This window comes from Acomys russatus, chromosome 1 (genome assembly GCF_903995435.1).
Source record: "Acomys russatus chromosome 1, mAcoRus1.1, whole genome shotgun sequence".
NCBI classification, from domain to species: Eukaryota; Metazoa; Chordata; class Mammalia; order Rodentia; family Muridae; genus Acomys; species Acomys russatus.
In genome coordinates, this window is record NC_067137.1 from 22,938,994 (window position 1) to 22,951,267 (window position 12,274).

At 46.2% G+C, this 12,274-nt stretch overlaps 1 protein-coding gene across 2 annotated transcripts in view; it reads left to right on the plus strand.

Annotated features, from left to right (window-relative positions):
* The window catches only part of Rbks (ribokinase), a 79,449-nt gene that overhangs the window by 34,809 nt on the left and 32,366 nt on the right, over positions 1-12,274 (plus strand). Inside the window, exons 5-6 of one of the 2 annotated variants that reach the window (XM_051170961.1) lie at positions 207-371; positions 11,127-11,218. In XM_051170961.1, the coding sequence (XP_051026918.1) occupies positions 207-371; positions 11,127-11,218 (257 nt within the window). The remainder of the gene's footprint in view (positions 1-206; positions 372-11,126; positions 11,219-12,274) is intronic. The other variant, XM_051171045.1, reaches the window with a different exon arrangement.

Genomic DNA, 12,274 nt, shown 5'->3' on the forward strand with positions numbered 1-12,274 from the left:
CCTTTAGAAAGAAAAACAATCCGAATATTATGAATCTTACAGAAATGTTGCCCAAAAAGTACAGTTGGAACACAATAACTAAACCCGAATGTCCTGGAAATGCTCAGATGAATTCTTCTAACACAGTCTGTAGGATGGTTTTGCATGCAGCATATCCCTGCTTGGCGTTGCTTGGTTTGGTATAAATATGTAGAATTTCTTTATAGGCCAGAATATTATCGTCATAGTGGCTGGAGCAAATCTGCTTTTGAATACTGAAGACTTGAAGGAGGCAGCGAGTGTCATTAGCAGAGCCAAAGTAATGATCTGCCAACTAGAAGTCAGCCCAGCCACTTCTCTGGAAGCTCTGACAATGGCCCGCAGCAGTGGAGGTAACTTTACAGACTGCCAGGGCGTTTCTCACTGTCTTAATTCAAGGTAACCTTTCAAGTTGAGTGAAGCATTACTTTATAGTAAAATATTCATTCCTCCATCTGTGAGATCCACCGGCTTGTAGTTCTTGATAATGCTAGAAAAACTCACAAATAGGGTAAAAATAACATGAGTAGCATATCCGCTATCCCTAAATTTGAAGGCTGGAGTCTAGTTAGCAGACCTAAGGAGCCCCTGAGCCTCTGAAACATGCAACAAGGTAACAACCGAAGCAGGGGGATGGTTCCCACTGCCAGCATCTCCTGCTGCTAGGACCCCAGCACTCAGGAGGCAGAGGCAGGCGGATCCCTGTGAGGCCAGCCTGGTCTGCAAAGTGAGTCTAGGACAGGATAGCCAGGGCTACAAGAGAAACCCTGTCTTTAAAAAAAAAACAGAAGGAGGAGGAGGAAGAGGGGGAAGAGGAGGAGAAGGGGGAAAAGGAAGAGGGAGAAGGAGGGAGAAAGGGAAGAGGAGGAGGAAGGAGGAGGAGGAGGAGAAGAAGAACAAGAAGAAGAAGAAGAAGAAGGGAAAACAGTAGAGTATATACAGGGACCTTGGGTGGCATGAACATAGGTGACAGAGTATATTGTATGGGGTACATCTGTGTTTGTATGTGTGCTTTATGTACATGATTTTTCCTAAATATTTCATGTTCTGTATGACAGGAACTGGAAAATAAGTCACTGAGGGCTGGCAGGATGCCTTAATGGGTATAGACACTTGCCACTAAGCCTGACACCTGAGATTAACACCTGGGAAATGCATGATAGAGGGAAAAGCCAGCTCGTATACACTGTCAGCAGACCTCTACCTGTGTGCCACGGCGAGTGCATACATCCTCCCCCACAATAAGTAATCAGTCCGGTTCTTCTTTAAGGAAAATAAATCTTGGAAATAATTTTGTAGAGAATTTTAGAGTGTTTATACCGATTTAACAAATTTTCCTTTTGGCAAAACAATATACTGTGGCAAATTCTCACTGACATTTACTGTATTTTTAATGGACTCAAAGCTGTCAGAAAGGATTCAAAGCCAAAATTCATTTGGTTCCATTTTCTCACAGTGTCACAGATGAGTCCAATGCTCATGGTGAGCATTCTGAAGCCAAGCTGGTTCAGGGCTTACCTAGCATGTGCAAACCACCTCTGGTGCCACATAAACCAAGTGTCAGGGTGCACACCTGTCATCCCAGAACTTGGGAGGTGGTGGCAGGAGGCTCACAAGTTCAAGGGCAGGTCAGTCAGATGACTTAACTGAGAAGATAACGATATTTAGGGCCAAGCCCATTTGAGTTCCATCTCCAGGACCCACACAGTAGAAGGAAAGAACTATATATCTTCCGCAGCTGTCCTCTGAGCTTCACATGTGCTCTGTTGCAGGAGTGTGCACGCAAACATACACAGAGACACATGCATACACAATAAATGAATAAATGTGACGGGGGATTGGGTTTTTTTAATCACCTTATGGCCTGATTCCCAACCCCCTCCCTCCTCTCCTCCCAGTCCCACCCTCATATGTTCCTCCCACCCCCCATTCCCACCTCTCCTTTTCAGAGAAGGGGAGGACCTCAAGGTATACCAACCCACCTTAACACCTCAAGTCACAGTAGGACTAAGCGCATCCTCTCCCACTGAGGTCAGGCAAGATAGCCCAGGTAGGGAAAAGGGATCTAAAAGCAGGCAAGAGAGTCAAAGACAGCTCGTGCTCCCACCATTAGGGGATCCACATGCTGACCGAGCTGCACATCTGCCACAGATGTGTAGGGGGCCTGGGTCCAGCCCATGCTTGCTCCTTGGTTGATGGTTGAGGCTCTTTGAGTCCCTGTGGGCCCAGGTTAGTTGACTCTGTAGGTCTGGAGTCCTTGACCTCTCAGCATCACTCTATTCTTTCTCCTACTATTCCATAAAACTCTGCAGGTGGAGCCTCTCAGAGGACAGTTATGCTAGGCTACTGTCTGCAAGCATAGCAGAGTATCATTATAGTAACAGGAATTGCCTGTCTCCCATGGGGTGGGTCTGAAGTTGGGCCAATCATTGGTTTGCCATTCCCTCAATGTCTGTGCCATCTTGTAGGTAAAACAAATTTTCGATTGAAGGTTCTGTGGGTGGGTTGGTGTCCCTGTTCCTCCACAGGAAGTACCGCCTAGCTACAGAAGGTGGTGACTTCAGACTCCTTACCCCCTACTGCTAGGAGTCTGTGCTAGGGTCACCCCCATAGACTCCCAGGAACCTCCCCTGTCCCAGAGATGTCCGCCTCCCACCAATTTCCACTCTCTCTTGGTCCTCTCCCCAACAGCTCTCTCTACACCTGATCTCCACCCCCTCTCCCACCCAGCTCCCTTCCTCCATCTACTTCAGATGTCTATTTTATTTCCACTTCTGAGTGAGATTCAAGCAGAAAAAATATGATTTTTGAAAAAAAATTTTAAGTTCAGAGCATCCTCAACTATATAGAAAGTTCAAGACCAGCCTGGGCTAACATGAGATCCCGTCTCAAAAAGCAAAAAACAAGTCTGTCTTGTACTCACTCTCAGCAGGCAATGAATCCTGTGTACACGCTGCTCTTCTCCTGTCTTTGTACAGTGTCTTCTCGTGTCAGGTCTTTCCTACTGTCCCTTGCTCTCAGACAGCACTGTTTTCCTCTGTCTCTCTAGTTCCTTGCAGCCTGGCCAGCTTGTGGAGGATGGGACAGCCAGCACAGGTGAGACCCTAACCTTCCACAGGGAATGCTAGAGTCACTCTGACACATAGCCAGCCTGACTGACCTCAGGCTGTCACTCAGGTGGGGTCCAGAAATGTTTCTTTTGTCCCTTGCCACTCAGCTCTTCCCCTTTAGGGGCTGAGGGGCTTGTGGCATCAAGGAGAGGGGTAGGTGATGTTCACAGCTGGCCACATAGCTTACTTTAACTTTTTGTCTGTGTGTTTTGTTTTGTTTTGAAACAAGGTCTTGTGTTGGCCTTGAATGTCTGGTCCTCCTGACTTATCTCCCAATAGCATGGGTTATTGGTGTTCCCTGCCAAGCCCGCTTTCCTAGTTCATATTTTTAAGAAGATCCATTGTACCTCAGCATTAATTCTGCATGTTCTTTTCTGCATAATCATCCCATCTAATCTGTAGATCATATCAATCCAGAACCCTCTGCAGATGCCTGTCGCAGTGCTGAGCTACTTTAATGACCTGGCATCATGTGATCTCTCAGCACATAGTGTAGCCCTAACTTTCACATCTTAAGGTACAGTGTCAAAACTGCCACTATTTTATCTTCCTCCCTCCCCGTTTTATTGGTATATTTGTTCCTAAAACAGATCTTAGCCACCTCGGCATACAGTTTTTTGTTAGTTAAAAACTGACTTTTTCACTGAAAGTCAAAGGTACTGGCATAAATGAATCGCAGCCTCGCTACTCTTGCACTGTGGAGCCACTGAGAGATAAAATAAGGGCACCTTGAACACAAGCTCTCGATACCTGAACAGTGCAGCTATGTGGCTAGCAAGAACAGTCACACACGCAGGGTGGCAAGATGATTGACATCCCAAGGGGGAGAGACCAGGATGGCACAAAGCTTGACTGCACGGCTCAGAACGGTGTGAAGTTTATAACTATAACTGTGACCTATAATGTCTGAGATTTTTTTCCATTTGCTATTTTGGGGCTTGTTGATGTTGATCATGGGTAACTGAATCTGTGGAGAACCAAACCAAGACAGGCCAGCTGCTCTAATAAGACTGGGGTGCTAATAGCTTCTGCTTATGTGCAGTTGATAGATTACAACTTGAAAGTTCTTTTTTAAAAGTTTGATCCTAGAAAACCCTATAAGCTGAGCACGGTGGGAATCCTAACACTTGGGAGACTGGGGAAGGAAGATCAGAAGTTCAAAGTCATCTTCAGCTACATAGGTTGAGAAGGAAGGAGCTGAGACTCAGGGGGTTAAAGCTCAATCAACATCCCACTTGTTTCTGTTTAATCGGTTGGTTGGTTGGTTGGTTGGTTGGCTGGCTTGTTGGGTGGTTGGTTGGTTGGCTGGTTGGTTGGTTGGTTGGTTGGTTGGCTTGTTGGGTGGTTGGTTGGTTGGTTGGTTGGTTGGTTGGTTGGTTGGTTGGCTTGTTGGGTGGGTGGTTGGTTGGTTGGTTTTTCCAGACAGGGTTTCTCTGTGTAGCCCCGGCTGTCCTGGACTCACTCTGTAGACCAGGCTGGCCTTGAACTCACAGCGATCCGCCTGCCTCTGCCTCCCAAATGCTGGGATTAAAGGCATGCACCACCATGCCCAACTGACATCCCACTTCTAATGAGAATGCACAACAGGATTTCAGACTCCACAACACAGAAATGTTGTCTGCAAGTGCACACTTTAGACAGTGCCACCTGGCCCTGATATTGAGGAACTGAGCATTTGAGAAGAGCATCTCCAGACAGTCCAATGCACACACTACAAAACTCTCTGGCACGTGGAAGCACTCAGGGATTTTACTGTTCAAGAAGCAAAGGGACCATAGCTTGTTCTTAGCGGTGGGTACACACCCACTCACTTCCGCCTAGAATGCCTCCAGGCACGCAGCTGTCTCTAGACCTGTTAGCTGGACCCTATTGGTAAATGCCAGCCAGATGCACTGAGGTTGTCGGGTGTGTGTGTGTGTGTGTGTGTGTGTGTGTGTGTGTGTGTGTGCGCGCGCGCGTGTGCATGTGTGTTTGTGTGTGTTGTGGGGGGTGTTTGTGTGTGTGAGTGTGTGTTATATGAGTGTGTGTCTGTGAGAGTGTGTTTGTGAGAGTGTGTTTGTATGAGTGTGTGTGTTTGTGCAAGCGTACGTGTGAGTTTGTGTTTATGTGAATGTGTGTGTTTGAGTGTATATATCTGTATGCGTTTGTGTGAGTGTGTGTTTGTGTATGAGTGTGTGTTTGTGTGAGTGTGTGTATGAATTTGTGTTTGTGTGAGTGTATATATCCGTATGTTTGTGTGAGTATGTATTTGTGTATATGTATGTGTGTATTTGTGTGAGCATCTGTTTGTATGAGTGTATCTGCGTGTGTTTGTGTGAGTGTATATGTTTGTGTGAGCGTGTGTGTGTTTGTGTGTGTGTATGAGTATGCGTGTGTTTGTGTCTATGTGTGTGTTTGTGTGAGTGTATGAGTGTTTATGTCAGTGTGCATGTGTGGGTGTGAGTGTGTGTTCGTGTGAGTGTAGGTGTTTAGTGCATCTTCAGTCCAAGTGAGACAAGACTGGAAGAATGAAAGGAGAGCACTCGTTAGGGAGCAGGAATAGGATTGACTTGGAATGAATTCCTTAGCAAATAGGAAGCCTCAGTGAAGAGAGTTGGCTGCCTCTTCCCACCCTGTGACTCTGCTGTCCAACAGCAGGAATGGGCTGGGAACACTCACAATCGCTGACGTCACCATGGACTGATCAGAGAACCCAGCAGCCACCCCTAGTGACCTGCCGCCCTTGAGGCAACACTGTGCTTCTTCATCGTCTGCATCCATTATCACATGTTCCTTTCACCCCTTACAAGTGGCACGTTTGAATTCTATACATTACATAGCACAGTGATCTGTCAGCTGTTAAAATGCAGAAGAAAAAGTCTATCCTGAACACACTGTCTCAAAACTCTCCCTGGTTTTCCCCAAATGAAAGCATTGGTTTTAGAGGCAGCCTAACAGTGTCAAAACAAAGAAACAGCATCAGTCCCAGTGGGTCACAGTGCAGCTAGGGAGGCGCACTGCAGCTGGCTGGCACTGTGGCTGCTGCTAGTGAGACTATTCGTGTTGGGTCTGGTCTATATCTCCATTTCAAAGCAAATGGAACATTACAGGAACAATTATAAATAATTGAGATTGTAAGATCGCCAAGATTAAATCCTAGGTATGATACAAAGTGTCTTTTAATGCCACTTTAGCCCTTTTCCATTTGGCAAACTGAACCTCTTGGCTGGCCGTGTAGAGTTTTGCAATAACATTGTCCCTCACGTGGGCCAAGCTTGGAGCTGTTTTACAGCTCAAGTCCTCAAAAAAAAAAAAAAAAAAAGAGCCTTCAGTGGAGAGACAGCCAAGCCAGTGTTGGGGTATCCGACTCTCCTACAGCTCCTTTGCTTAGGGGAGCTGTTTCTCAGTGCATTCCTAACTGGCCATCCTCTCTTCCGTGGCAGTATTAAGGCCTCCTGCCCCATTTCCCAGCCTACCAGCTCTCCTCCAGGCTCCACCAGCTCCTTGTCAACATTACCCTGTCAGCCACTGGTGTGTGCAGGAGTTTAGTGCATCTCCCTGGAAATGAGTGATAATCCCTTTTGTGTGCTGTCACTCTCTCTGCAGCTCCGAGCCATTCTCCCGGATTGCCTGGTCCCAAGATGACATCATCTTTTCCACCTTGGCTGTTAAAAATGTGTACTTCTCTTTCACTACCTGTGTCCACTAGTTCCTCATGTTTCTCCATCCTGGTAAAGGGTTTCTGTTTATTTATAGAAGCAGAAGCCAAGAAGAGTGATTTCCTTACAGCATTTTCACTTCTGCCCTAAGCCTGGGTGCTATAAACCACACATCAGACTCTGCACTTACATAACCAGCGACGGTTGGAATGAATGTTGCCCCAGTGAAGTACAGGCAAACAGGGCTTGCCTGATTTTATGCAATATTTATGGTAGCTAATGTATAGAGTTCCTCATTCCAGCATTGATACTTAAAACACAATGTAATTCTATTTAACATTTGTTCTCACTGGAAAACATTGCAAATATGGAGACAGGGAGCATAGCCCAGTAAGCCCACATAATGCCATCATCTACCTTCCATGATTTTCCAGACCTTGTTGATGGTGTTTCACTTGTACCCTAATTTACTTTCCACTATCCCCACTACTAATCCGAGCATCATTTTTCCATTGGTAGAAGATGCTGTGAGTGTTTTAAGAACGAGGTCGTTCCATGAAGTACCACACCAAATCTACAGCCAGGCGTGTTCCCAGCAGTCTCTATAACTAATCATTTGTGCGATCAGTGACGGACAGTTCAGACATTTCCTCTTCTCTACAAGCGGATACACTTCTAGTGATGCTTTGCTTTCTTTTAGAAGGAAGGGTTGACACAAGACTGCCTTTTGGGTAAATAAATTATAGAAATAGTTCTCTGACAAAGCATCACTCTTTTTAGCAGCTTTAGAGTACATATCATGTAGCCCAAGAAGAGCGAGGACCAGCAGATGTAGCTTAGAGCAGCCAGTGCACTTCTGTAAAGCAACTCCTTGACAGACGTCTAGGATTCCTTTTGCTTTCTCCCATAAGCAGTAGCATGACCATCGTCATACTTCATATCTGTAGCTTGTCACCTTCCTGAAGATGAGCACAGGAGAGGAATTGCTAGATCCTGGATCTCTGGAGGAACCAACAGGAACTTCTCTAAGAAGGCTTCATCCGGCATCTTTGTTCCTGGTACCTTGCTGTGGAACCTGTGCTCAGGTGCTGAGGAATGCTGAGGATCATGCTAGATGAGCAACTGCATTCAATTTAGTGCTTGAGGCAATCAGAGAACAGTATACTTGCGTTGATTACTTTTCTGCTGCTGTGATGAGATCCCATGATCAGAGCAACCAGGGAAGTTTGAATGAGAATGGCCCCATAGGCTCATAGATTTGAATGCTTTGTCATGAGGGAGTGGCGCTGTTTGAAGGGCTTAGGAGACATGGCCTTGTTGGAGGAAGTGTCTCACTGAGAGTGGGCTGTGAGGTTTCTGAAGCCGGAGCCAAGCTCAGTAGCTCTGTCTTCCTGTTGCCTACAGAACTGGATGTAGCACTCTCAGCTGCCTCTCCAGCACCATGTATGCCCATGTGCCACCATACTCCCCACCATGATGACAATGTACTAATCCTCTGAACCTGTAAGCTAGTCCCAATTAAATGTTGTTCTTTATAAGGGTTCCCATGGTCATGGTGTCTCTTCACAGCAAAGAACACTGACTAAGACAGCTTCCCATAGAAGAAAGAGTTTATTTGGGGCTTAAAGTCTCAGGGGCTTAGGGTCTGTGGCCCTCATGGCTCTAGGGAGCATGGCAGCAGGCAGGCAGGCGTGGTACTGGAACAATGGCTGAGAGCTCACATCCTGGACAGAGGCATGACGCAGAGGCTTTGAAACCTCAAAGCCCACCCCAAAAACACACCTGCCCCAACACGGCTGCACCTCCTACCCCTTCCCATCTCCCTCAGCTGGGAACCAAGTCTTCAAACATAGGCACCTATGGGGCCATTTTCATCCAGACCTAACCCCCACCCCACCCACCCCCCCCACCCCCACCCTGCACAGTGCTCATCAGAAAACTGAAAGCCTGGCTGCTGGGCCCTGAGGAACATGCATGTACAGTGGACATCTCTCATCCCTGAAGACATGAGAAAACCAGTGAGAGGTTGGGGGTGGGCTCCACGCTCTATCAGAAGGCAGAAGAGGGGTGGACAAGCGTGGGTGTAGGCTGTGTGCAAAGGACAGCATAATAACAGTAATAATCCTTTATATTTGGACAACACTTTATAGTTTACATAGGGCTTTTACATGTGTTTCCTAATTCAAGCCAATCAAGTGCCCTGTACAAAAAATCTGAGGAGAAAAAAACATAGAATTTATGTGGGAGGACATTGTAAAGTTTAAAATAGCAAAAGTGTGGTGCTATTGTTAGGCTATACTGGTCAAGACCGCCAACTGACCCAACTGCTAAGTAAGACCTAGGAAGGTCAGAGCAGGCTGTTGCAGCAATGGGGGCTCCATCAGCCATAAGCAGGTTAGCATCTCCCCAGGACAGGGGGATGTGTCACTGCTGAGCTAGCTACGAGAGCCAGCTAGAGAACCTGTGAGTGTGTGGGTCCCTCCAGAGATTCTGGTTCAGTGGGCTGGAAGTGGAGGCTGGAAGCCCTCCATCTGTCTGATCAGGCTCTCCTGCTGTGTGAACAAATTTGTAACCATTGTTCTGGAACTGCAGCTGAAAGACTTTACTTAGGACTAATCAGGTGGCATTGTTTGCCATGTGAATCTATGGATCCAGGCTGATAAAAGAAATCCAGCCAACCCAGTTGTTTTGTCACAAAGTAGGAGCATTTTGCAAATGGAATTTCTAAAGCCTTTAAAATAATTTGCAGAATTTCACACCAGGAACTGCTGTGAGATACTGTGCATTGGTACTGGAGGGATGTGTTGCTGTGGATGATAGAGCCCTGGTCTGGATGTGTTGCTGTGGATGACAGAGCCCTGGTCTGGATGTGTTGCTGTGGATGACAGAGCCCTGGTCTGGAAGTGTTGCTGTGGATGACAGAGCCCTGGTCTGGAAGTGTTGCTGTGGATGATAGAGCCCTGGTCTGGATGTGTTGCTGTGGATGACAGAGCCCTGGTCTGGATGTGTTGCTGTGGATGATAGAGCCCTGGTCTGGATGTGTTGCTGTGGATGACAGAGCCCTGGTCTGGATGTGTTGCTGTGGATAGTGCCCTGGTCTGGATGTGTTGCTCTTTTAAAGAGGATCGAACACTAAAATCAAAGCCAGGGGACTCTTGGTTAGGACTCAGCCTAATCATGTGCAACAGTGTAAGTATGACAGCAGCACTGGGCCTCATCTCCGCTGAAAAGCAGTTCTGCCCTGTACTGATGGCTGCAAGTCTCCCTGCTCTGGCTCTCCCGCCCCGTCCATCCTTTCCTTGTAATTGTCTAGGCCAAGCCAGCACTTAGTTTGTGAATGAAATTTCCCTCCTTTCTCAGTCTTATGTTCCCAGCTAGCTCCTAGAAGCTAAGAATAGAAGGTGGTGTGGTGTGGGGTGTGTGTGTGTGTGTGTGTGTGTGTGTGAGTGTGCGTGCACGCACACATGTCTGTGTGTGCACATAAGTACATGTGTGCATGTATGTGCATGTGTTTGTGCACATGTGTGTTGGCATGAGTAATTTTAAACTATTTTGGAAGCATACATGGGCACACAAAATATTACGTATACCAAAGTGTTTTCTTTCTTTTTTTTTTTTTTTTTTTTTCCTTTCATTTTTTTGGTTTTCAAGACAGGGTTTCTCAGTGTAGTCATGGCTGTCCCAGACTCACTTTGTAGACCAGGCTGGCCTCAAACTCACAGCGATCTGCCTGCCTCTGCCTCCCTGAGTGCTGGGATTGAATGTGTATACTGTTACACCTCAGTTTTCTATGTGCTGTTACTACTAGGAAAATTTCTAATTCTTTGCGGTTCTTTTCCTGTCACTTTTGTCTCCCCTGAAAACTGAATTTGTGGACCAGGCCCACAGATAAGTACACCTTACAAACCTACAAAAATGTTCACCATTCCATCCAAATTCATACATGTCCTAACATACCAACGTTTACTTTAATGCTCTTGTTGCCCTCACCTAAACTATATAATCATGTCAGTTGTCAAGCTGAGGCTTGCCCCTGACGCTGAAGTGATAAGGTAAAAAAATAAACAAAACAAAACAACAACAACAACAAAAATCCCAGAAGAAATAGAGATACTAGGCTATTTCAAAGACTGAGATCTTGAGCCTTTCTTTGTGCTTTAATAGATGTTTAATCTGCTGAGTGCAAAAACATGGCCATCAGATTTCTCTCACTTAGTGTCTGTACATACACCTTGTCAAAATGGTATGAAAATGCCATACCAAAACCCATTACTTTACATCTGACCTAAAAGAGAACTAGAAAGATTAAGCCTATATTTTAAAATGATGGCTACTGAGCCCCTTTCCCATTCCTTTGCAGTGAAAACGCTGTTCAATCCTGCTCCTGCCATTGCCGACCTGGACCCCCGGTTCTACACCCTCTCCAGTGTGTTCTGCTGCAACGAGAGCGAGGTAGAGACAGCTGGTTGGTTCTTCTATTGGATAAAACCAGGAGGCAGGACCAGCTGCATCAGTTTGAGCACATGTGAATTCAGTAAAAAGAGATTTTTCAATGTATTGGGGTGTGGAGGAAAGGAAATTACTAAGCCTTGTGTGACCATAAAGGATTCTGCCCCATAATCTGACACTGACTAAACTTCTGCCAATTTTAGCACCCTCCAGTCCCCAAACATTGACATATTGTTTTCTTTTTAATTATTGCACATTTTCTAGACTAATTTTTTTCCTTGTAACCTTGGCTGTCCTGAAACTCACTCTGTAGACCAGGCTGGCCTCCAACTCACAGAGATCCACCTGCCTCTGCCTCCTAAGTGCTGGGATTAAAGATGTGCACCGTCACCACCACCATCTCCAGCTATTTTTTTTTTCCTCTTTGGTTTTTCAAGACAGGGTTTCTCAGTGTAGCCTTGGCTTGTCCTGAACTCACTCTGTAGACCAGGTGTGCCTCCAACTCAGAGATCACCTGCCTCTGCCTCCCAAGTGCTGGGATTAAAGGTGTGTGGCACCACCGCCTGACTAGACTAAGTAATATTAAAGTTGCCAAGTTGAACAAATTAAAATACAGAATGCCCAGATACATTTGAATATCCAGTAATCAGTGGAAAGAAACGATACAAACTATTCTGAATATCAAATTTAACTGAGTGTTTGTATTTTATCTGGCAACTGTAATCATTATTCAACTCCTGGAGTGGCTGCTGCCTTCTAGTGTCCAGCTCGTGTGACAGCATTGGTGAGAGATGCAGGTTCCCATGGAGGCTGCTGCACGAGGAAAGCAGTGTGTCACCCAAGGGCTGTAATGTGCACGTCGCACAATGTACCCGTCAGTGTAGGGATATAACCCGCTCTTCTATAAGTACTGTGAGGAATGAGATCTCAGTCAGTCGCCATTGGTACAGAAGGCCAGCTGCACTAGAGTTTTCTCATCCTTGAGATGCAGCACACACAGGCAGAAAGGTGGTCAGGAAAGGTTAGCTTTCCTTTGGTTCTAAGGCTAAGTCAAGGTCT